Here is a 27,301-nt window from a genome sequence, read left to right on the forward strand (position 1 = left end):
GACAGTAAACAACATGGAAGAGCAGTTGAACAGAATGGACAATGTTTTGAAAGGACGGTGTATGATGAACATCAACAAACGCAAAGTGACAATAATGGAATTTAGTTGAATTAAACCAAGTGATGCTGAGAAAATTAGATTAGGAAATGACACACTTAAAGTAATAGATGAGTTTTGTTGTTTGGGCAACAAAATAACTGATGATTGAAGTTGTTTTTTGTTGTGGTCTTCAGTCCAGAGACTGGTCTGATACAGATCTATATGCTACTCTACCCTGTGCAAGTTTCTTCATTTTCCAGTACCTCCTTCTGAATCTGCTTAGTGTATTCATCTCCCAGTCTCCATCTACGATTTTTACCCTTCACGCTGTCCTCCAATACTAAATTGGTGATCCCTTGATGCCTAAGAACATGTCCTAGCAACCAATCCCTTCTTCCAGTCAAGTTGTGCCACAAATTCCTCTTCTTCCCAATTCTATTCAATACCTCCTCATTAGTTATGTGGTCTACCCATATAATTTTTAGCATTCTTCTGTAGCACCACGTTTCTAAAGCTTCTATTCACTCCTTCTCTAAACTATTTATTGTCCATGTTTCACTTCCATAAGTGGCTGCACTCCACACAAATACTTTCAGAAACGACTTCCTGACACTTAAATCTATACTCGATGTTAACAAATTTCTCTTCTTCAGGAACGCTTTCCTAGCCATTGCCAGTCTACATTTTATATCCTCTCTACTTCGGCCATCATCATTTATTTTGCTCTCCAAATAGCAAAACTCCTTTACTACTTTAAGTGTCTCATTTCCTAATCTAATTCCCTCAGTATCACCTGATTTAATTCGACTACATTCCATTATCCTCGTTTTGCTGTTGTTGATGTTCATATTATATCCTCCTTTCAAGACACTGTCCATTACGTTCAACTGCTCTTCCAAGTCCTTTGATGTCTCTGACATAATTACAATGTCATCGGCGAACCTCAAAGTTTTTATTTCTTCTCCATGGATTTTAATTCCTACTCCGAATTTTCTTTTGCTTCCTTTACTGCTTGCTAAATATACAGATTGAATAACATCGGGGATAGACTACAACCCTGTCTCACTCCCTTCCCAACCACTGCTTCCCTTTCATGCCCCTCGACTCTTGTAACTGCCATCCAGTTTCTGCACAAATTGTAAATAGCCTTTCGCTTCCTGTATTTTACCCCTGCCACCTTCAGAATTTGAAAGACAATATTCCAGTCAACACTGCCAAAAGCTTTCTCTAAGTCTACAAATACTAGACATGTAGGTTTGCCTTTCCTTAATCTTTCTTCTCAGATAAGCCATAGGGTCAGTATTGCCTCATGTGTTCCAAAATTTCTACGGAATCCAAACTGATCTTCCCTGAGATCTTGCAGCCATGACTTATTAAACTGATAGTTCGGTAATTTTCACATCTGTCAACACCCGCTTTCTTTGGGATTGGAATTATTATATTATTCTTGAAGTCTGAGGGTATTTCACCTGTCTCATACATCTTGCTCACCAGATGGTAGAGTTTTGTCAGGACTGGCTCTCCCAAGGCTATCAGTAGTTCTAATGGAATGTTGTCTACTCCCGGGGCCTTGTTTCGACTCAGGTCTTTCAGTGCTCTGTCAGACTCTTCATGCAGTATCATATCTCCCATTTCATCTACATCTTCTTCCATTTCCATAACATTGCCCTCAAGTACATCACCCTTGTATAGATCCTCTACATACTCCTTCCACCTTTCTGCTTTCCCTTCTTTGCTTAGAACTGGGTTTCCATCTGAGCTCTTGATATTCATACAAGTGGCTCTGTTTTCTCCAAAGGTCTCTTTAATTTTCCTGTAGGCAGTATCTATCTTACCCCTAGTGATATATGCATCTACATCCTTACATTTGTCCTCGAGCCATTCCTGCTTAGCCATTTTGCAGACTAGCAATGGCAAGAAAAGCATCTATGATGAAGAGAAATCTGTTAACGTCCAGTATAGATTTATATGTCAGAAAGTCTTTGTATGAAGTGTAGCCATGTATGGATGTGAGACAGGAATGATAAGTAGAGAATAGAAGCTTTTGAAATGTGGTGCCACAGAAGAATGCTGAAGATTAGATGGGTAGTTCATGTAACTAATGAAGAGGTACTGAATAGAACTGGGTAGAAACGATATTTTTGGCACAACCTGACCAGGAGAAGGGATTGGTTGGTAGGATACATTCTGAGACTCATGGGATCACCAATTTAGTACTGGAGGGAAGTGTGTGTGTGTGTGTGGGGGGGGGGGGGGGGTGGGGGGGGGGTAAAAATCGTAGAGGGAAACGAAGAGAAGAATACAGTAAGCAGATTTAGAAGGATGTACGATGCAGTCAATACTCAGAGATGAAGAGGCTTGCACATGATAAGATTAGCATGGAGAGGTGCATCAAGCCAGTCTTTGGACTGAAGATCTCAACAACAACAACATAGCTTTCAATGGGCACTTCTTCAATCATGTTTACTACTTTTAACTTCCAATCATTTATTTCTCACCATGTTTCTCTTTCCAGCCCAGTTACCATAATTCTTGTTCATTTTATCATTGCCAATTCGAAAATTTTCCTTCACCCTAGCAAGAATACCGTCAAGGGAGTCACCAGTGAAGGGCAGAGGGAGTAACTACAACACTGCTCCCCCCTACCCAGAAAAAAATCTTTACATCCTGACTCACCACACAGTCAGAAAATTAACAGAAATGGTTAGCAAAAGAATGCACTCGCAATCCAATGCACCAAATGTTAGCAACAATGAGTTCTGTACGATGCACATGTGAACTATATAAATTGTGTGGTGTCACAGCCAGACACCACACTTGCTAGGTGGTAGTTTAAATCGGCCGCGGTCCCTTAGTACATGTCGGACCCGCGTGTCGCCACTGTGTGATCGCAGACCGAGCGCCACCACAAGGCAGGTCTCGAGATACGGAATAGCACTCGCCCCAGTTGTACGACGACATTGCTAGCGACTATACGGACGAAGCCTTCCTCTCATTTGCCGAGAGACAGTTAGAATAGCCTTCTGCTAAGTCCATGGCTACGACCTAGCAAGGCGCCATTAGCCTTACATAGTTTGATAGTTATCGTATGAAATGTCTCAACAAGAAGAACGATGTATACAACAATGATTAAAAGTTAAGTATAAAGCAGCTACGTATTTTTCTTGCTACCATTCAATACTTATCCTGTTCCAGAATTCACACCAGTCGGCGTGTGTGTACGCGTGCCTTTCTTTCGGCTACCCGTCACTGTGGACTGGCTGCCTTAGCAGTCCACATCAAATTGCTTCTGAATTTGATTAAAGGCACATCATAAAATAATTCAAAATATGCTCTAGTGGGTTTGCACTTTCTTCCAACAGCTGCTTCAATTCAGTATAATTTTGAAGTAAGTCAGAATACATAATGGATACTGACTAGCAAGAAGTGTATCTAAGAGTCATTTGTCATCAAATCTCAAAACTATTCCGTTATTCACCATGAAACTACCATTAGTGTCACCTGCTGTTCAAGCCCTGGCTACACTCTTTAGTCGTGTTCCAAAGACTCTTCCTGAAGTACTGCCTGGCATTTTTCATCCCTCCTAAGGAACTTTGTCACCACTCTGGTCCGACATATACAGTGGGTGGTCCTTATTTTTCAAATTTCAGGAAGTTTAGCTCCCACCCCCTATTTTGTTCCAATAAATAAACAAATCATAATTTCATCTCAATCAGCAATTAAAAGACAACCCTCATCGACCACGAAGTTCTGAATTTTGTTATGCAGTTTCTCACTATCATTATTACGAAATAATGTCTTTTTATTATTTAATTGTAATAACCCTGCAAGATTTTTATCTGAATACTGTAACGTATAATACATCTATATCATAATTTGATTACAGTACTTACAAACAGTTGTACATTGTACATCGTTCTTTATTAACACTATTATGACTCACCCGGATAAGGCATCATCTGGTTGTATTAAAAATCAGAAATTTTCTGACAAAAAGCATCCATCAAGAAGACATAATACCAACTAAAATGTACTAAAAGACAAACTCATGGAGGCAACGACAGGCATAGCAACGCATAACATGACCTTGCATGCAAACTATAAACACAGCTGTACACTACAACTCCAGAAACCCGTCCGTATTCACATAGTGCATATGTACAAATGATTGGAGTTATTAATACTAAAACATTAATAGTGTTAGTAGAGATGGCTGCAGTAGCCAGGTGGGAGCAAAAGTGGCATCTAGTGGTGAACACCTGAAACCAAACAGGCTACTATGGTTCTTGTCAGCGAGTTTCGTGGCGATAGTTGCATGTGATCACCTATTGTGTTTTTGTTTCTACGTCTACATCTACATGGATACTCTGCAAATCACATTTAAGTGAGTGGCAGAGGGTTCATCGAACCACCTTCACAATTCTCTATTATTCCAATCTCGTATAGTGTGCAGAAAGAATGAACACCTGTATCTTTCCGTACAATCTCTGATTTCCCTTATTTTATCATTGTGATCGTTCCTCCCTATGTAGGTCAGTGTGAACAAAATATTTTCACATCCAGAGGAGAAGATTGATGATTGGAATTTCGTGAGAAGATTCCATCGCAAAGAAAAATGCCTTTCTTTTAATGATGTCCAGCCCAAATCCTGTATCATTACTGTGACACTCTCTCCCATATTTCGCGATAACACAAAACGTGCTGCCTTTCTTTGAACTTTTTCGATGTACTCCGTCAGTCCTATCTGGTAAGGATCCCACATCACGCAGCAGTATTCTAAAAGAAAACAGACAAGCGTAGTGTAGACAGTCTCCTTAGTAGGTCTGTTACATTTTCTAAGTGCCCTGCCAATAAAACACAGTCTTTAGTTAGCCTTCCCCGTAACATTTTCTATGTGTTCCTTCCAATTTAAGTTGTTCATAATTGTAATACTGAGGTATTTAGTTGAATTTATGGCTTTTAGATTAGACAGATTTATCATGTAACTGAAGTTTAGAGAGTTGCTTTTAGCACTCATGTGGATGACCTCACACTTTTCGTTATTTAGGGTCAACTGTCACTTTTCACACCATTCAGATATCTTTTCTAAATCATTTTGCAGTCTGTCTTGATCTTCTGATGACTTTATTAGTCGATAAACTACAGCGTCATCTGCAAAAAACCGAAGATGGCTGCTCAGATTGTCTCCCAAATCGTTTATATAGATAAGGAATAGCAAAGGGCCAATAACACTACCTTGGGGAATGCCAGAAATAACTTCTGTTGGGCTCGATGACTTTCCATCAATTACTACGAACTGTGACCTCTCTGACAGGAAATCACAAATCCAGTCACATAACTGAGACGATATTCCATAAGCACGCAATTTCACTACGAGCTGCTGGTGTGGTACAGTGTCAAAAGCCTTCCGGAAACCCAGAAATACAGAATCGATCTGAAATCCTTTGTCAGTAGCACTCAACACTTCACATGAATAAAGGGCTAGTTGTGTTTCACAAGAACGATGTTTTCTAAACCCATGTTGACTGTGTGTCAATAGACCGTTTCCTTCGAGGTAATTGATAATGTTCGAACATAATATATGTTCTAAAATCCTGCTGCATATCGACGTTAACAATATGGGCCTGTAATTTAGTGGATTACTCCTACTACCTTTCTTGAATATTGTTGTGACGTGTGAAACTTTCCAGTCATTGGGTATGGATCTTTCGTCGAGTGAATGGTTGTATATGATTGTTAAGTATGGAGAAAATGCATCAGCATACTCCGAGAGGAACCTAATTGGTATACAGTCTGGACCAGAACACTTGCTTTTATTAAGTGATTTAAATTGCTTCACCACTCCGAGGATATTTACTTCTACATTACTCATGTTGGAAGCTGTTCTCAGTTCGAATTCTGGAATATTTACTTCATCTTCTTTTGTGAAGGCAATGCCAAAGGCTGTGTTTAGTAACTCTGCTTTGGCAGCACTGTCTTCGATAGTATCTCCATTGCTATCATGCAGAGAAGGCAAAGATTGTTTCTTGCCGCTAACATACGTCACATATGACCAGAATCTCTCTGGATTTTCTGCCAGGTTTTGTTGTGGAAACTGTTATAAGCATCTCGCATTGAAATTCGCGCTAAATTTCGAGCCTCTGTAAAAGATTACCAATCTTGGGAATTTTGTGTCTGTTTAAATTTGGCATGTTTGTTTTGTTGTTTCTGCAACAGTGTTCTAACCCATTTTGTGTCCCAAGGATGATCAACTCCATTGTTTGTTAATTTACTACGTACAAATCTCTCAATTACTGCAGATACTATTTTTTTAATTTAAGCCATATCTGGTCTACAATTATATTATTAATTTGGAATGAGTGGAGATTGTCTCTCAGGAAGGCGTCAAGTTAATTTTTATCTGCTTTTTTTGAATAGGTATATTTTTCGCTTATTTTTCGAGCATTTGGGGATTACAATATTCAATCTTGCTACGACAACCCTGTGTTCACTAGTCCATGAATCGGTTTTGATGCTCGTTATTAACTCAAGATTATTTGTTGCTAAGAGGTCAAGTGTGTTTTCACAACCGTTTACTATTTGCGTGAGCTCATGAACTAACTGCCTGAAATAATTTTCAGAGAACGTGTTTAGCACAATTTTGGATGATATTTTATGCGTACCTCCAGAATTGAACATATATTTTTGCCAACATATTGAGGGTAAATTAAAGTCACCACCAACTATTATTGTATGAGATGGGTACGTGTTTGAAATCTAACTCAAGTTTTCTTTGAACCTTTCAGCAACTGTATCATCTGAATTGGGAGGTCAGTAAAGGATCCAATTATTATTTTATTCCAGTTGCTAATAATGACCTCTGCCCATACTAACTCACAGGAAGTATATACTTCAATTTTGCGACAAGTTAAACTACTTCTGACAGCAACAAACATGTCGGCACCAACCGTGTTTAGCCTATCCTTTCGGAACATCGTTAGGTTCTTCGCAAAAATTTCGGCTGAGCTTATATCCGGCTTTAGCCAGCTTTCAGTGCCTGTAATGATTTGAGCATCAGTGCTTTCTATTAGCACTTGGAGCATTGTGTTGCACTGGGATGGAAAGTTGTTTCCAGCCTCAAAGGTGCTGAAAAGGTTGATAAATTGGCAGTATTAATAATCTTTCAAAGCAAGGAACAATTGTTGGGAGTTCCTGAAATCCCAACAACTTCTGCAGACAATAAAGCCATGGCTGTCCACCAGGCTTTGGGGAAGTGGGGTGTAGCTGACAAAATTAAGGCATTTTGCTGTGATGTGACAGTAAGCGATACAGGTTGAGTAAATGATAGCACTAAATATCTAGAAAAATTGTTCTGTTGTGACCTGTTATATCTCCCTAACCATCACCACATATTTGAATTGGTGCTGAGGACCTGTTTCAACTCACTGATGGAAGCAACTTCTGGCCCAGACATAGAACTTTTCAAGAAATTTAAAGCTGCTTGGTCAAAAGTCAACAAGAATGTTTACATAACTGGTAGCAGTAAAGTATCTGATGGTCTATTATTCTCGGATTTCTAGAAAACCAAGTTTCTACACAGACGCAATCACAAGATCATCTTCCTTGGCCGCATTTTAAAGCGTGGGATATCATTTCGCATCCCATGAGCTGTAAGTTATTCTTGGTGGATGGCAAAAGCCATATATGCATTCAAGTAATGTATGTTTCAAGATCAGTTTCACTTGTCTGATTGGGAGAACAACTCATTAACAAGAATAGGTATTTTTATTGGACACATGTCCTTTCGAGTCTGGTTTCAGTCAACAGAAGCAATTAAAGCACCTTACAACTACCAAAATATCTGGATATTGATCTAGTAATCAGTAAGGCAGCAGTCTGCCTTGATAGCTGAGTGGTCAGCGCGACAGAATGCCATGCAAAGGGGCCCGGGCTCGATTCCCGGCTGGGTCGGAGATTCTCTCTCCTCCTCCTCCTCCTCCTCCTCATCATCATCATCATCATCATCTCATTCAATGGAGTGGCGACAGGAAGGGCATCCAGCCACCCCTTAACCATGCCAAATCCGACCGTAACCTTGCCGCCCTGCGAAAATGCTGGACCAAGGCACAAGAAAAAGAAGAAGAATCAGTAAGGCAGCTGCCAAAAATGTTTCAAATCACCTTTGGTACTTAGCTGCAGAATCTGTGGCTTTAGCTTTATTTTATGACAATGATCCAGCAGAGGTGAAGGAAAATATAGCTACAGTTTATCTTGGACTTAGAAAAATATGAAGAGGAAGAAGAGAGGGGGGGAAAATCAAGTGGTAAGGTACATTATACACAAAAATTAACTTTCTTCTTTTGCAAATACTGACTTTCATCTTTTGTAACACATGTTACAAAACCTTTCTTCAAGAGTTTTCTATCAGTACCGATTTTCTCCACAAAGATTCTTCAGCATGGAAAGGTGACTCTCCCTACAAAAGTGCAATTCAAAAACTTGAGGAGTTGGTGACTGTGAATGCTGCTGTCGAAAGAGGTGTCAATCCCAGTCAGAACTATAATATCTTTCTCACAAACTATGCTCACAAAATACAAAACAGAGAAAAAAAACTGTTTTGCATATTGTTGCTGGAGTGTGGGGTGCACTTGCTTGTGTGAGTGAATGATGTGTGTCTCCCTTTTACAGATGAAGGCTGTGGCCAAAAGCTATATGTAAGTGTCTTTTAATTGTGCCTGTCAGCAACTTCACATGTCTTTTTTATGTTAATTAGCGATCTGTCTTTTACTACATTATTGCATTATTGTAAGTAAGATAGTTTCTCAAATTGAAAATGTGTGCACCTGTATTGTATCTTGAATTCCTCAAGCGATATTTCCAGTAATATGAGCTAAATGATTTTAAATTAGAGCTACGTTTATTTGAATGTGCCACATACGTTACACTCACCAAAACCAAATACTCAGTGGAGATAAGAAAGAATACAATGTGTTCTAATGAAAACAGGTCTTGTGGATGCTATGTTCCAACTTTAAGTGTTTTAGGGTGGCCTAGAATTTCCTGGTTCAGACGAAGTTTTTCAGTCTGCTTTTCTGTCACTAAAACAAAAGTGTGATAGCTAAGGGTCACACTAACATACACATCACGCACATTTACACTACAATTGACTGCCTCTGTCTTTTTGCAAAATTCTTGTACTCTGCGCCAGTAGTTTCCTACATCTCATTTCTATGCTGTAAATTGTTGCTCTCCAACAGCAACTGATGAGATTATTTCAAATACATATGTTTTGTTCTTGCACCTACCCACAAACAAATCCATAACTTCTATAAGACACCTTTGTCAAGCTCTTATAGCCCCTTCTGACTACACAATGTTGACTGTCTTCTGTATCCCAAGAAACATTCTCCACCTCTCACAAAACACACTGCTTCTGAACACCCTCTTCAGGTTTCCAAATCTGTCATCAACTTCTCTTACAAAACTTTGACCTCTCCAGAAATCTGTCTCTTTTCAAAATGCTTCACTGTCAGCTTCAAACATGGGTTTGATCCTGTTGAACTAATAAATTTCTTCACCAGCCATTATACTAACCGTAGCATGCTAAAATTACATACTGAACCTGTTTCTAAAGGCTCAGTCCCCTCAATCTGTATTCCAGTGCCACATCTGTACAGTCACCCCACGACAATCTTCCTGGAATTCTTCATTACCAGCATAACTTCATCTTTCTTCTCACAAAGAAGCCAACATAATACTGGGTGGCCCAAAAAGGATGGTCGGATTTGAACTGCGTAGTACCATTGAAAGGTGAGGAGGGGGGACCACTGCCGGCCGTCTGCAAGTCGGCCATTACACCCAGTTTGCCACGAGATGGCGCAGTGGACGGTCGAGCATCGTGTTTTTGCTGTGGAACAGTTTTTCAGAAATGATGAATCGTTTATTACTGTGCAACGATTGTTTCGACAACGTTTTGGTGTAGCGCGTGATGGACCCATTCCAGATCGCAGATCCATATCACGTTGGGTGACTGCATTCCGGACAACAGGGTCTGTCAAAAGTGGTAAATCTACAGGGCGTACACGTACGGCAGTTACTCCACAGAACATTGATGATGTTAGAGCGTCAGTGCTGCAAAGCCCGCGTCGTTCCACTAGGCGTCGTGCTCAAACTTTAGGCCTCAGCCGTAGTTCGTTGCAGCGTATTTTAAGCCGTGAGTTACAGTTTCACCCATACAAAATTATGATCACGCAAAAGCTGTATGATCGTGATTTTGAGCAGCGAAGATGATTTTGTGAATCAATGCTTGACATTTTGTACTCTAATAATGATGTTGTGCTTCTTATGTCAGATGAAGCCCATTTCCATTTAGACGGCTATGTCAATAAACAAAACTGCAGGTATTGGGCAGCAGATAATCCCAGAGAATTGCACCAAAAGCCTCTTCATAGTGCTAAGGTAACAGTCTGGTGTGGAATTTCAAGATTGGGGATTGTTGGTCCTTATTTTTTTGAGGAGAACAACGCTACAGTCACAGTGAACTCGAAACGTTACGTTAACATGTTACGTAGCTTTTTGGTGCCGAAACTGCGAGAGTTACATGTAAATCGAGATCGAATTTGGTTTCAACAGGACGGGGCCACGGCCCACACAGCCAATGACTCCATGTGTGTTTTAAGGCGGATGTTCCCCCACCACATCATCTCGCGTTTTGGAGATGTCCACTGGCCCGCGAGATCACCTGACCTCTCAGCCTGTGATTTTTTTCTTTGGGGATACCTAAAGTCAAAAGTCTACGTACAGAAGCCCCGAAACTTAATTGATCTGAAGGAGGCAATCAGTGCGGAAATTATGGCAATTCAAGAAGAAACAGTAGTGAAAGTGATGGAAAATTTCGAGGAAAGACTTGTGGAATGCATCACCGAGGAAGGACACCATCTTCCGGAAGTCATTTTCCGTACATGATTTTTTGTGGTTAGTTCTTGTAATTGGGTGCCTGGGAGCATTTAGTTACGTAATTGAATAAAATTAATTTGTAAAACTGATGGAGTTATAGTTATTTAAAATGTGACCATCCTTTTTGGGCCACCCTGTATCTATGAACAAAAAGTCATTCATCAGTTTAAAACCAATCCAAACAATATTATCTTCCTGCAGACAAAGGTTCCACTGCCACTGTTATAAATAACAGTGATTAAGTTTCTGAGGATCTCCTCCAGCATCCATACAACTCAGCTTTTCTTACACACATTAGTATTTCGAACCTATCACAGGAGTCCAAGATGGCTCCTGGCAGCTCTTCAGAGTGCCAGGAACATCTCAAAACCAATCATTTGAATTTACCTCCCTCTTCATCTCACCAATCCCACATGCACCTACTTCTACCTGCTCCTCAGGAGCCATAGAATCAACTCCATTAGTTTTTTTTTTTTTTTTTTTTTGTGGCTACTTACAATTCTCTCTCTGACAAATCCTCTACCTTCACAGCCCAACAACTTCAACCAATTACATGTAGTCTCAAATCCTACATCCAAAACATTAATTTTTCTCCATCATCTGACCAGTGTTCCTCTCCCATTACCAACAGACAGCTTACTGATCATTATGGAAGCCACATCACTGTGCACTCACATTGAACCTCCATAAGCACGGTCTGGTTGCCAAGGAATATAGCCTTTCCCAGGGCCCTCCTGATACACCAAACCCAAAACTTTCTTTCTAAATATTTTGATGAACCTGTTTCTGAGCTCTGTGGCTAAATCAAAGCACAAAACTGTGGAGAAGCTATGAGTGTCCACATGGCATTACCCTGTGCTAATCTGTTTACTGAGCACTTAAACAAATCTTTCTCATCCACTTAACACTTAAAGCTCCCTTGTATGGCTTAGATTCATTCTCTACAAAATCATGATCTGGACGCTTTTCAAGGCAGCATCTGCTCTTTCTTTTTGTACCTCTCAGATGTATTTAGAAAAATTTTAGATTATTTGGGTCCATTCAACATTAAAAATATTTGTACCCTACGGACTTTGCAACCAAGGATATTTGCCTGAGCCTTAATAGACAGAAAATATCTTGCCCAGCCAGTCAAGCAATAGATATCCCCAGTCATCTCTTCCTGCAGCACCCAGGGAGGAGGAGGAGGACAAGGAGAACAGTGTTTGACGTCCCATTGACAGTGAGGTCATTGGAGACAGAGAGCGAGCTCAGATTAGGGAAGGATGGAGAAGGAAAGCAGCCATGTCCTTCTGATGGAACTATCCAGGCATTTGTCTTAATCGATTGAGGGAAATCATGGAAAATCGAAATCCAGATGGTCAGATGCAGGTTTAAACTGTCGTCGTCCTGAATGCACTTCCAGTGTGCAAACCACTGCGCTACCCCTCTTGGCAACACCCACAAACCCACATCATTGTGACCATTTACATACAGTATGTCACAATCATCCAATACATTCTAGGCTTTCAAAAACTCATGGACATTCTTTGCCAGCGCTTCAACTACATCTCACTGTGCCTTGACAAGAGGGACATCTGTCTACAGTCCTCATCATCAAATCTAAGCAATATCCAAAGATAGTTCTATCTCGACCTTGTTCCCAATTCTGCTCCACATACATCATTTTCCTGTGGATGACCCATGATGGAAGGCTCATCCTGTATACATGATGCAAGGCTCACCCTTTATACCCACAGACCATCTCCTACCACAGCCCAGTCATAGACATATTCTATCCTATAGAAGGAAGTGCCACATGTGAAAGAATCCACATCATATACCAACTGTGTTGCACTAATGTGCAATGTTTTTTATGGGAATGAAACTAAAACCATAGTAACAAATAAGCAAATTCGGTGATTCCCTGGTCCCAGTCCACAGCCTGCTATTACCGATTTATCCGCGATGTCCAAGTGACAACTACTCTTGCCTTTCTTAAGAAGGGTGTTAAATGTTTCTTTTTTGTAGTTTACTATGTACACTATATGTACATATTCCCTTCACACATTTCCTTTTCATTACAAGGTTCAGATCTTTTAGGGTATAGTAGTACGTCTCTGTCAGCGTAGAAATTTCTTTCAAAGGAAGTTCTTAAATAATCGAACTTGTCCTCCAAGTACATAGATTCTTTTAGCCTGGTCCACAAATTTTTTGATCTCTTCCTTTTTCTATTTGGGATGGTGACTGGAATTATTCTATAGATACCTATCCACGTGAATGGGTTTTCTGCAGAGACTTTGTGCTCTAAAGTACTGTCAGTGTTGCTACATTTCTGTACATCTAAAAATGAAATCTGAGCTTTCTCTTTCTTCATTGTGAACTATACAGGGTGTTTCAAAAAGGACTATACAACTTTGAAAATTCATATAAAGTAATTCCTAGTACCTACAGGGCTGCCTTCATCGAACCTGAGCATGCTAGCTGTGTTTTGGTTTGAAGAACAAAAGTCAGTGACAACAGTTTCAGTGTAATTTCCTTATCCAGTAGGCTAAAGATCCTCCTAGTAGGATCTACAGTTTATGAGTAGCATAAATTTTTTGTAGAAACAGGGTGCTCTGTAAGACGTGGGAAATCATCAGGTCATCAATCAACGGGATAGTGTACCTGGATATGTTACAACAATTTTTGATACCAGAGACCGATGAGGATGACCAAGAACAAAATGTTTACTTCATGACATCGTGCACCACCCTACTACCTGGCTGATGTCCGAGATTTTCTCAGTGATCACATTCCAGGTCAATGGATTGGCCATGATGCGCCAATTGCATGGCCCCCATGATCCCCAAGACCTGACACCACTGGTGAGTCATCAAGGATATTGTGTTTGTACCTCCTGTGTGGCTTCTCTGCATGAACTTAGAGCAAGAATTTATGCCACCACAGAGTAAGTTACACCTGCAATGCAACAGCAAGTTTGGGAAGAAATTGACTTCCGATGGGATGTGTGCAGCATAACCAACAACATACAACATCCTTAGTTTCAGGTAAAAAACTTGATGTGTTTCCCTACAAAATAACACTAAACCCAGCCTTGTATCTCCTTTCAATAAATTTATATGAATTTTTGAAGTTGTTAAGTCCTTTTTGAAACACCTGTATATTACAATTAATATCCCATCTGATGGGCTGCTTCTTCAAACTTTTCCACATAAAAAATCAGTACATCTGCACTGAGTATGTTACCCACAGCCACACCATCTGTTGCTTCATATAATCTATCGTACCACTGAAATTAAGCTGATGAGAGACAGCGTTCAGAGAGCTCTGCGATATCCTTTGAAAAATTGCTTTCCATTTATGACATAATCTCATTAGGAGAAACCATAGCAAATAGTGATACAATACCAAAACTGGCCGTATCAACATTCAGATTCAGCATAAAGGATTTTAATTTCTCCATAAAATGAGCAGATTCTTTAACATAAGTGTCAGTTCGTCTTATAAACGACTGTAGAAGTGTTTGGCAATTACATATATTTGGCGGGCAATCAATAGTGCTAACAACAGGATTTAACGGAACACCAGCTTTGTGAATTTTTGGTAAACTATACAATCTTGGTGGTCACTCTTCTGATTTAATGACTCCCTCTTGACAAAGGGAGAAAATGAGGAGGTTCTTATTAGCTTATTCATTACCCTAAGAATAGAAGTTGTGTGACCTCCATTAATTTCTGTACCTTCCTGATTCCAATGTGTTGTGAATTTTACTGCAGCAGTCTTCTTTTTTCATTACCACAGTACCACTGCCCATATCTGCTGGAAGAATTAGAATGTCTTTGTCAGAATTTAAATCTCAAGAAAGCTTTCATCTCACCTTTAGGTAAGTTACTGTAATGTGGCTTGCTCCCAAGATGCATCCTAGCTGTTTCCATGTATATTACATCTGCTGCTGGGTTAGGTAAAAAACTAATTCCAATTTTAATATTAGCAACAATGTCTTCCACTGGTATTTTCAAAGGTACAGCTGCATAGTTTCCTCCTTTGCACCTTCTAAAACTGGCTGTAAACAACACTACACTGCCACTAATCACAAACTTGACAACCTAGTTGCTGAAATATTGTACATAACAAAACCATCGACTTCAATAGATCCTTCAGTGCACACAGCACTAACACCCCCCCCCCCCCCCCCCCCAAGAGTATTAGTGCCTCTGAAGTACATGTCCTGTTCCCACACCCTTATCTGCATCCGCTCTTTCACTCTTTACCTTTCCTGTCATTTTTCAACAATTTCCTTCATCTCCTGGACTCTCCCTTCTCCTTCCTCCTGCTCTCTCAGTTTTGAAATGATCAACTTTCAATTCCGCATTTTATTATTTCTGTTGACACCCATCTGCCCCACCCTCTAAAATGCCTCCCACTGTCTCCTCACCAACTCCTTGCCCCACAGATCTTGCTACCTCTCTATTGCCTTTCCACTTAACCAACTCTAATCAACCTGAACAACCACTGATAAACACTGATTGCTGCTTGAGTGCAATGTGACTGTGTCTGGGAGTCTGTGTGGTTGTGTATATACACAACAGAAAAAGACTAGTATCTCAAGAACTAATTCAGTCCCTGTTCTCTTTGTTACAGAGAGGGACTTATCAGCAATAGATGAATGGCTGCCTTTCCTTATTTTTCTTTACTATGACTACTACTCAATTACACCTGCACCGGTGAAACATTGCACTTGACAGTTCACATTAGGCCACGTTATGTTGGCTACACTGCAATAGCGATGTTGCCACAGCAGCCTCTACACACATAGCAAATAATATTGTTTTCATTTTGATCTCATAAATGCAAGTTATTGAGCAATAACAATATATATATAAGAATTCATTTCCGGCTTGCTACCACAATAACAGCAAATAAACAACCGCATAAAAATGTATATATAATCATAACAAAGCACACGCTTTTGATAATGTTGTTGTTGTTGTTGTCTTCAGTCCTGAGACTGGTTTGATGCAGCTCTCCATGCTACTCTATCCTGTGCAAGCTTCTTCATCTCCCAGTACCTACCGCAACCTACATCCTTCTGAATCTGCTTAGTGTATTCATCTCTTGGTCTCCCTCTACGATTTTTACCCTCCACGGTGCCCTCCAATGCTAAATTTGTGATCCCTTGATGCCTCAAAACATGTTCTACCAACCGATCCCTTCTTCTAGTCAAGTTGTGCCACAAACTTCTCTTCTCCCCAATCCTATTCAATACCTCCTCATTAGTTACGTGATCTACCCACCGTATCTTCAGCATTCTTCTGTAGCACCACATTTTGAAAGCTTCTATTCTCTTCTTGTCCAAACTATTTATCGTCCACGTTTCGCTTCCATACATGGCTACACTACATACAAATACTTTCAGAAACGACTTCCTGACTCTTAAATCTATACTCGATCTTCAGAAACGCTTTCCTTGCCATTGCCAGTCTACATTTTATATCCTCTCTACTTCGACCATCATCAGTTATTTTACTCCCTAAATAGCAAAACTCCTTTGCTACTTTAAGTGTCTCATTTCCTAATCTAATTCCCTCAGCATCACCCGACTTAATTTGACTACATTCCATTACCCTCGTTTTGCTTTTGTTGATGTTCATCTTATATCCTCCTTTCAAGACACTGTCCATTCCGTTCAACTGCTCTTCCAAGTCCTTTGCTGTCTCTGACAGAATTACAATGTTATCGGCGAACCTCAAAGTTTTTACTTCTTCTCAATGAATTTTAATACCTACTCCGAATTTTTCTTTTGTTTCCTTTACTGCTTGCTCAATATACAGATTGAATAACATCGGGGAGAGGCTACAACCCTGTCTCACTCCTTTCCCAACCACTGCTTCCCTTTCATGCCCCTCGACTCTTATAACTGCCATCTGGTTTCTGTACAAATTGTAAATAGCCTTTCGCTCCCTGTATTTTACCCCTGCCACCTTTAGAATTTGAAAAAGAGTATTCCAGTCAACATTGTCAAAAGCTTTCTCTAAGTCTACAAATGTTAGAAACGTAGGTTTGCCTTTCCTTAATCTTTCTTCTAAGATAAGTCGTAAGGTCAGTATTGCCTCACGTGTTCCAACATTTCTACGGAATCCAAACTGATCTTCCCCGAGGTCGGCTTCTACCAGTTTTTCCATTCGTCTGTAAATAATTCGCGTTAGTATTTTGCAGCTGTGACTTATTAAACTGATAGTTCGGTAATTTTCACATCTGTCAACACCTGCTTTCTTTGGGATTGGAATTATTAAATTTTTCTTGAAGTCTGAGGGAATTTCGCCTGTCTCGTACATCGTGCTCACCAGATGGTAGAGTTTTGTCATGACTGGCTCTCCCGAGGCCATCAGTAGTTCTAATGGAATGTTGTCTACTCCCGGGGCCTTGTTTCAACTCAGGTCTTTCAGTGCTCTGTCAAACTCTTCACGCAGTATCTTATCTCCCATTTCATCTTCATCTACATCCTCTTCCATTTCCATAATATTATCCTCAAATACATCGCCCTTGTAGAAACCCTCTATATACTCCTTCCACCTTTCTGCCTTCCCTTCTTTGCTTAGAACTGGGATGCCATCTGAGCTCTTGATATTCATACAAGTGGTTCTCTTCTCTCCAAAGGTCTCTTCAATTTTCCTGTAGGCAGTATCTATCTTACCCTAGTGAGACAAGCCTCTAAATCCTTACATTTGTCCTCTAGCCATCCCTGCTTAGCCATTTTGCACTTCCTGTCGATCTCATTTTTGAGACGTTTGTATTCCCTTTTGCCTGCTTCATTTACTGTGTTTTTATATTTTCTCCTTTCATCAATTAAATTCAATATTTCTTCTGTTACCTAAGGATTTCTATTAGCCCTCGTCTTTTTACCTACTTGATCGTCTGCTGCCTTCACTACTTCATCCCTCAGAGCTACCCATTCTTCTTCTACTGTATTTCTTTCCCCCATTCCTGTCAATTGTTCCCTTATGATCTCCCTGAAACTCTGTACAACCTCTGGTTTAGTCAGTTTATCCAGGTCCCATCTCCTTAAATTCCCACCTTTTCACAGTTTCTTCAGTTTTAATCTACAGTTCATAACCAATAGATTGTGATCAGAGTCCACATCTGCCCCTGGAAATGTCTTACAATTTAAAACCTGGTTCCTAAATCTCTGTCTTACCATTATGTAATCTATCTGAAACCTGTCAGTATCTCCAGGCTTCTTCCATGTATACAACCTTCTTTTATGATTCTTGAACCAAGTGCTGGCTATGATTAGGTTATGCTCTGTGCAAAATTCTACCAGACAGCTTCCTCTTTCATTTCTTACCCCCAATCCAATTTCACCTACTATGTTTCCTTCTCTCCCTTTTCCCACTCTCGAATTCCAGTCACCCATGACTATTAAATTTTCGTCTCCCTTCACTACCTGAATAATTTCTTTTATCTCGTCATACATTTCATATATTAGTTCATCATCTGCAGAGCTAGTTGGCATATAAACTTGTACTACTGTAGTAGGCATGGGCTTTGTGTCTATCTTGGCCACAATAATGCGTTCACTATGCTGTTTGTAGTAGCTAACCCGCACTCCTATTTTTTTATTCATTATTAAACCTACTCCTGCATTACCCCTATTTGATTTTGTATTTATAACCCTGTAATCACCTGACCAAAAGTCTTGTTCCTCCTGCCACCGAACTTCACTAATTCCCACTATATCTAACTTTAACCCATCCATTTCCCTTTTTAAATTTTCTAACCTACCTGCCCGATTAAGGGATCTGACATTCCACGCTCCGATCCGTAGAATGCCAATTTTCTTTCTCCTGATAACGACGTCCTCCTGAGTAGTCCCCGCCCGGAGATCCGAATGGGGGACTATTTTACCTCCAGAATATTTTACCCAAGAGGACGCCATCATCATTTAATCATACAGTAAAGCTGCATGTCCTCGGGAAAAATTACGGCTGTAGTTTCCCCTTGCTTTCAGCCGTTCGCAGTACCAACACAGCAAGGCCGTTTTGGTATGTTACAAGGCCAGATCAGTCAATCATCCAGACTGTTGCCCCTGCAACTACTGAAAAGGCTGCTGCCCCTCTTCAGGAACCACATGTTTGTCTGGCCTCTCAACAGATACCCCTCCGTTGTGGTTGCACCTACAGTACGGCCATCTGTATTGCTGAGGCACGCAAGCCTCCCCACCAATGGCAAGGTCCATGGTTCATGGGGCAGGCTTTTGATAATAGAGCAAAGAAATACAGAAAAGAAGTATTTGATGATGACTGATATCTTGAAAACAATACGGTACACAGTTTACAAATAAGTAACAACCAAAATTGCAACTTTCCACTCTACGTCTCATAATGATGATGATGCAATAAATAACTAATATTCGTAGCTTTTCACACAATGGTGCAATTCCACCCAGCTCCCCATCGTTACTGTAGTCGGAATCAGCACCAAACTCAGCTTCACAATCATCATCACAAACACAAATCATGAGCCACAACAAATGTACATTTCCTAGCAGGACTTTGCATCGTTTAGCACTTTGTAATGGAAGTCCGTAATTTTCAGCACAATTTTTAGTAACTTTTTCCCGTCCCTGAAAAGTTCACTTTCTTTTAACAGCACTAGTAACTTTTCTGTTGTAGGATACTGCTCTAGTAAGCATAAATATGCTTGTGAATTGGACCAGTCTTTCAAAAGTCCAATTCGGTGATAGGGTGAGGCTGCTTTTTCCTCTTTCACTAAAAATACATTATCTGATCCAGACAGCTTTGAATTGTTAGGGCTCACACTACATTTTTCAACTTCTGCAGTAACACTCCCTCACTTACTACGGTCCTTGCACTAACTCCAAGAACTTTTGATGTCCATACCACAACTTTATTGGCAGGAACTGATGGCTTTTCATTAGTACTTGGGTATTCTTTCTCCTGCTCATAACACTCACGCGTTCTCTGTAGTAACTTCAGTGCCTCGCAACGTCTTGCTGCAAAGGATAAAGGATTCACTAAGCAAATGAAGCTCAGTCGGTAGAGCACTTGTCCGCAATACGCAAATGTCCTGAATGGGAGTCTCGATCAGACACACTGTTTTAATCAGCCAGGAAATTTGGTATCAGTGCACACTCAGCTGCGGAGTGAAAATCTCACTTTGTGAGTTGTCTGAAACTACTACTCAAGATTTAAGAGTAGTATTGTAATGTGCTCCTAAGTGGCTGCATCAGCTATTTTTATTTGTTCACTCTTCAGTCAATCACACATATTCCCATCTATTACATACTTTGCCTTAATTATAATATACAGAAAACAGCCACCAAAAAGAAAAAATATTAAAAACAAATAAATAATGATATAGTTCATACAAGCTTGTAAGATTTTCGCAATCAGCAGTATTGGTACTGAAAACCCTGTTACCAGTCTTTTGGACAATATTCTCACATCTTTTTTTTTCTTTCTCAATGGCTGACATTCCATCAAAAACAAGTTTGTTACAGCAAGAGAGTTTGGCCATATTACAATTAAGTTTGCATAAATTCTTGGCCTTTCACTTAAACAAATGTAGTAATGAGATAATACTCTACAAAATTAATGACTCTCCACTAACCCCTATTTATGGGATGCAAAATAATCATTAAATAATATTTGTCAACATGGGGTATGTTCATTTCATTACAGAAACTTTAATAAGGGCTGAATATCTCCTAATAGAAATATTTTCAAGTGCAAAAAATATAAATGTGTATCATTTGCATTTTAAAAAATACAAATAAAACTTACATTTTTTTCTAAGCCCTACTAATCTATGAGACAAAAACTTTTATTATTATTATTATTATTATTATTATTACTGATATGTGCTTTGCAAGATGAACTGCATGACACAAAAGAACATATTGTATTATTTTGTATGCAGACAACTATGAAACAGAGAGCATTCATTACATGAACTATTTCACTGATATAAGATAACAAGAAAAATTAATATATTATACATATAATTTAGAATTTATATTCTTGTTGCATGTTGTGGCAACTGTGTAAGACACACATACATATCTAAGTTGGCATCCAATGAATCCCCCTCTTACAGAACGTGACTGCAGCCAACACTGAGTAATTTAGACACTGCAAATTGATTTTTGTGATTCATGATGACAAAAAACTGAAATTATGGAAATGTATTAAAGATACTCATTTTCTGCACACAGTAACAGATCCAAGCAAGTACACTCAGACAAAAACTGTTGAACAAACAGCCAGTAGTTGTTATAACTGGAAAATGCTCACCAGTAAATACAAAGTAGAGATTAATCTAAACGGTGTTAAAAGACAATTTCTCACAATGAATATCCTACTTGTCCTATCTTCTTACACACTAGTCTCTGCTTACTTGTTTTTTTGTTGGCAATTTGCCCATAATGTTATCCATAACAGCTTTAGTGACAGGATCAGTGGCAGGGAAACTAGAAGCTGCAGCTTCAATAGGCTTTCTGTCCATGACAGCTGGAATAGGCATTGTCGTAACTACTGGCTGGCTTAGTGGGACAGCTGGTGCACTGCAAGAAAAAAAACCCACACTCAACATATATTAGAAATGCCATTGCAAGACACAGATAAAAGGGCAAATGAGTAACAGTCAGCTGCTGCTGAAGAATACTTTTCCTTTTACAGGAATGTATGAAGCCAGCAGTAACATGAATGTTATTCACAAAATATGGTCATATGTAAACAACTGCATTACTTTATCTTTTGGTAACTAAAATTTCTTCTCTCATTCCCTGTGTCCCATAATGCAAACTGACGAATACGACTTTATATTGCAGTTTCCTGTTTTAAATTTCAGCTGAACCCATTAAAAAAGTGCTAGGCTATAAACCAAATGTAAGATGATGTACACCTTAAATGTAGTAAGTATTTATCCTCCATTGCTTTAAAATATTGTAAAGTTTTGTTTGAGAATCCTTTATCTAAGCAACTCAGATAAAATAATTATGTTAATATGCTAACTGGCTCTCTAAATCAGCGCTAGCATCACAGGCTCATAAGCACAATTATTACTTCTTCAAGAATTAAATAATAATAAATACCATATGTGCCCTAATGACAATCTAAGACCAAATATGTAGATTTTGGAGAAAAAATAAAAAAGGTCTTGCAATTTGTAAACTCTGTTTTCCAAATAATCTCACTTTCCACTCACAAGGGAAACTCCCCATCATACCCCCCCCTCAGATTTAGTGGTAAATAGCCCCGTCAAAAACTGAACACAGATCAGGCATGAATGCAAGAAAAAGATGTACTGAACTGTGAGAAAAGAAGAAAAATAGAAACAGTGAACAGCCCAAGCTCAAGATGTATAACTTCAAGTGAACTGCGAGAACCATGGTGTTGTGTTTGTGTGATCACAGGGCTGGAATGCAAAGTGGGAGATCCGTGTTCACAACTCACTCGTACCCCCCCACCCCCACCCCTCCCCCCACAAAATTATGAACTGCCCATCCAGTCATTGACAATGTGTCTGTTCTCCTCCTGTAGTCTTGGCAACTGTCATACTAATAACTGGTTACAGAATATGAGTCATATGGTAAGAATATATTACTGTCGCAAGTAAATGTGCTGAACTGTGAGAGCAGGCAAGATGCCGCATAGACCTCTCACAGAAATGAAAGCAACAAATGAATAGATATGAATTATGTTACAACAAAGGAATTCAAGACTCAAAACCTCCAAAACAGAATGCAAGAGTAATAGTATGTGAACAAATAGGAGGTACATACGTCTGGAGGTCCCTTCCTTACACCTCACTTTGCAAATGGACATCACACCACAACACAGACACAAAACTGAATACAGCAAACAGACATGTCAATGACCAGATGGACAGTTCATCATTTTATGGAAAAAAGAAAAAGAGAAAAAAAAGAGGGCACAAGGGAGATTTGAACAGGGGTCTCCCTCTTTGCAGTCCAACACTGACAACATAACGGGCATGGCTATTCAAATTTGCTCAATGTTGCACATCTTGAGCGTGAACTGTTCACCATTTCTATTTAGCTTCTTTTTTCACAGTTTTTCCTGTTTTCATGCTTGATCTATATTCAGTTTTTGATCGGTTATCCAATGGACCATCTTACCACTAAATCTGAGGGGGGTGCATTTGGGAGTTTCCCTTGTCAGTAATAATAAGACCAACAATCCGTAATTATTTATGACTCTTCAAACATTCATAACAAATAAAAACATTACAGATGCTGAACTGAAGCTATACAAAAACTGAGATAAGCAGCTTGAATTAACTATTTCCAGATGCTGAGAGAGAAATTAAATAAAATCAATGAAAATGCCATAATTAACAAAAGCTTCTAAGGAGAAGTGTACAATGATGACAATGCAGGGTACTAATTCATCATATTTGTTAATAGTCTATGCACTACTTTGAAAACAGCACTCTGAAATCCTCAGGGAAACCTCAGATCACTTAACGCATCAACATTAACATAATATATTTTGAAAAGTTGGAAAATGTACCAATTTACACATCTTTATTTGACACTAGGAGCTCATATAGTAAAATCAAATTAATATGGAGCATCATTAACAGTTAAATAGGGAAATAAGTCATAGGAGATATCATTATTTCTATGAAACAAAATGGAAGCAATATATAAGACTTTAGATAGATTTTTAACAATTATCATTTAAATAAGTGAGAAAACTTGCTGCAAACATTTCAGAAAACAAAGCCAAGGTGTACACAGAAACAGTAATATGCAGAAAATTCTGTGCAATTAATATGGGGCTGATAATAATATTTCCCATAAGACAGTAAAAAGTTATGACCTTACTATAACTCATCTTCTATGGGACACATATTAATTCAGTGTAATTTCCTGTTCCGGAAAAAGAAGCCATTATTAGACCTCTTTCATATAATGGTGAGTATAAAAATTACTGAGCAGTTTCCTTCTACCATTTTCCTGAAAATATAACCCTTTGACTGCTTTGGAGATCTTAAGACATAGCTGTACTTCTATCCCATTCACCCAAAGATCTTCAAAGTTTGAGTTATTTAGTTGAAATATTTGCCAATGTTTGCTGTTTGGAGGGAAAATATCCTGTTGATATTTTGAACTTCTCTTTACGTTTCTGGAGTTTAGTCATACTGGCTTGTGGGTATTATTCTATTCGTTATGCTTATCTACAAAGGCAAAGCTCATTTCATTTTATCAAGAAAACAATACAGTTATCTATTCATTGAAAACAAAAAATTCTAGAGATAGTAGATTTGACAGTATGTCAGATTTTTCGATACTGAAAATGGTTTTGACTCTTTCCCGGAAACTCAATGCAGAAGTTCTGAACCGTATACTCATTCATCCTACAACAGATGTCACTGATTAATCATGAAAATACAAGGAATCTGAAAGAGATGGTGAAACGCTGGAGAAAGGAGCATGTTTTAGCAACACATTTCATTAAGAAAAAGTCATTTTTCTTCATTTAAGCAAGCATTTTTATGATCTCATCACCACATATAGTAGGCAGATAGTAGTCATATTTTATGATATTCCTAATACTAGACCAGATGATATCTGTAGAGGAAGAAACCAATCTATTTATCCACCTACCATGGCCAACAAGCAAGAATCACTGAATTCTTGGTTATTAAAGCTCAAAAATACAGGTTAAGTGTATCAAAGTAAAGTATATCGAGAAAATTAATAAATATGACACAGAATTACTGGCTAGTACTTAGTTAAAGGAGGTGAAATATTTAATGCTTCTAATACACACACGCAAAGATGGTATGGAGGAGGGAAGGTTTAAAGAGAAAGGCAGGATAATAGCAACCTACTTGTACAAAGGTGAAACGATCGGGGGGGGGGGGGGGGGGGGGGGGGCATTTGTGCCATCACCTTTTGTTCTTTCTGTGTGTTATCTGCAGTACTTGCCTGTCACATTTTTCATCAGTTGATGCCTACCTCCTCATTTTTAGCTACTTTTTGTCAGGTGTCCCCCTCTCATCCTGTAGTAACCTCACTCTATCCCTCTTACATCCCCTAAGAAGGAATTAATAGTTCTAAAAATTAGGACAATGTCATCACTTTTACTTTTATGTGAGTCTGTAGGCATTACTAAACATTTCACTTTCTGAAGCTAAGTACTGTAACGATACAGTACTTAAAAACAACTTATTGTTTCTTTTGTATTTTCCTTCTCATGGCTAGGGCAAAAAGTAACCATCACTGGTCAGAGTTGTATTTTTAAACCCTCCACCAGACATGCTGTTGTATTTTGCACAAAACCAGGCAGTTTTTAATTGCCTATCACTTCTCATCAGCTTCTCAGAAAATTTGCGCCAACTCTTCATCATGACAGTACTCTTACATGCTGCCTGCCCCTCCTCACCACTTTATTGTGGCTCTTTTTATGCCCATAAGCGATTTATTTAATATACGCCTGGCTGTTGTACAGAATACAATGTGCAATCGCTCTTTTTCTGATTGTTTTCAGTCATGTTTATTTTCCATAAAGTTGTTTTTTACAGAACATAAATACAATTCTTTTTATGTTTCACTTATTGTTAATTTTACTGAGTAGAATAGTACAAATTTTGAATGTTTTTATTATGTGGAGTCCAGTAAAACTTGAAGATATTCCTAGAATTTTGTAAAAATTAGAAGAAGAGAATGAAAAAACAGCTCAATAATAATCAACTTAAAATACTGAAGAAAGCGATTCCATCTTGATTGAGGAACAAATACCAAATGCTGACCACAATTCTGAAACTGAAGCAGAGGGTAACAGTGGAGAGGATGCAGATAAAACAAAAACTGAAGATTTTTATGTTGGGAAAAAAGTAGCTACAAAACAAAGCAAATCATGTTTACTGAAATTTTCAAAAATTATGGAAAAAATATAGGAAAAATTTTACTGTATTACCAATTGACGTATTTTTGAAAATTTTTGATGTAAACAGGACTGATGGAATTCTAAGAAACATTAATTCAAAAATTGAAAAATTATGTCCAATGTGTGAGTGGCCCTGAGATTCCTCTGATTGAACTAGGGAAGAACTATTCTTATTCATGTCAACTTGAAAAAGGGATGAATTGTTAATGTCAAAGAGTTGTGGGCGAAGAATTTGACAGGACTGACACTTTTGAGAGTGGATTTGAGTTCTCGCAGGTATCAATTGGAGGAGTCTTCAATTTGATGTCAGCACATCCCAGTAGGAAAGAAGGAAGCTTCAGAATGAAATTTTCGTTCTGCAGCAAACTGTGCGCTGATATAAAACTTCCAGGCAGATTAATAAGGTAGAGCACTTGCCCGCCAAAGGAAAGGTCCCGAGTTCAAGCCTCGGTCAAACAAACAGTTTTAATCTTCCAGGGAGTTTCAAGAAGGAAGCTTGATAAACTTGCTGCTGTAAGACATAAAGGTATTTTTGACAGCTTTGTTCAAAAAAACAAGAAAATCTTGCAGCATGAGTGAATATGTTACAGTTGAAGAAATGCATCCAATTCATGGACACTGTTCACAGATTCAATATATGCCATCAAAATCTGTCAAATATGCACCAAAATGTATGCAATGGCAGATGTAAAGAAATTTTAATGTGGAAATTTGGAGGTAGGATTCCACTGCACTTATATTAATAATATCATTATTAATTATATTATCTTGGTAAACAAATACTAGGCTCATGCTATGTTTCAAATTCACCAGAAGAAGTTGTAAAGCATCTTGTTGAGGAGTAGTTAATACAAATAGAAATATATCAACTGATAATTGGTGATCATGTACATTATAAAAGAAGTATTACACTTTTAGGAAATATAAGAATAAAAAGGCATCACTGCTCTAGAAGACAAGAGGTTAGATTCTTTAATATTTGGTTACTGAACAGACCAAACTTCTGTGTTTTATGTAACCAAGATAAGTATAGTAATTATTCTAATGTCTACAATGCATGGTGGTGGAGAAATAGATCTAGAAAGTGTAAACTAGGCATTATTCTGGAGTGTAATAGGACCAATAATGGAGTGGACATGCTGGAAAAATTATGTGGCACATACAACAAGAGGGTGACCCTCATTAATTTGTTTTGCCTTATAAATTAGCTGGAATGAATAGCCAGGTGACGTATGTAATGCTGAAAGAGAATGAATGACAAGTTTTACATAGATTTTTTTTTAATATGTTGTCCCTTGAATTAATGATGGAACAATTATCTGCCTCCCAACAGACCTCAAAGCATTTCTTCAACTCCAATATCCACAAGCCTCAAATTCAGCTTCATCAAGCCCTCCAATGACAAA

General features: G+C 38.7%; 1 protein-coding gene across 4 annotated transcripts in view; it reads right to left on the reverse strand.

Moving 5' to 3' along the window:
* The window catches only part of LOC124777478 (zinc finger protein 346-like), a 146,685-nt gene that overhangs the window by 60,144 nt on the left and 59,240 nt on the right, over positions 1-27,301 (reverse strand). For all 4 annotated transcript variants that reach the window (XM_047252913.1, XM_047252912.1, XM_047252911.1 and 1 more), the window contains one exon: positions 21,373-21,538. In XM_047252913.1, the coding sequence (XP_047108869.1) occupies positions 21,373-21,498 (126 nt within the window). In that variant the 5' untranslated portion in view covers positions 21,499-21,538. The remainder of the gene's footprint in view (positions 1-21,372; positions 21,539-27,301) is intronic.

This window comes from Schistocerca piceifrons, chromosome 2 (genome assembly GCF_021461385.2).
Source record: "Schistocerca piceifrons isolate TAMUIC-IGC-003096 chromosome 2, iqSchPice1.1, whole genome shotgun sequence".
Lineage (NCBI taxonomy): Eukaryota > Metazoa > Arthropoda > Insecta > Orthoptera > Acrididae > Schistocerca > Schistocerca piceifrons.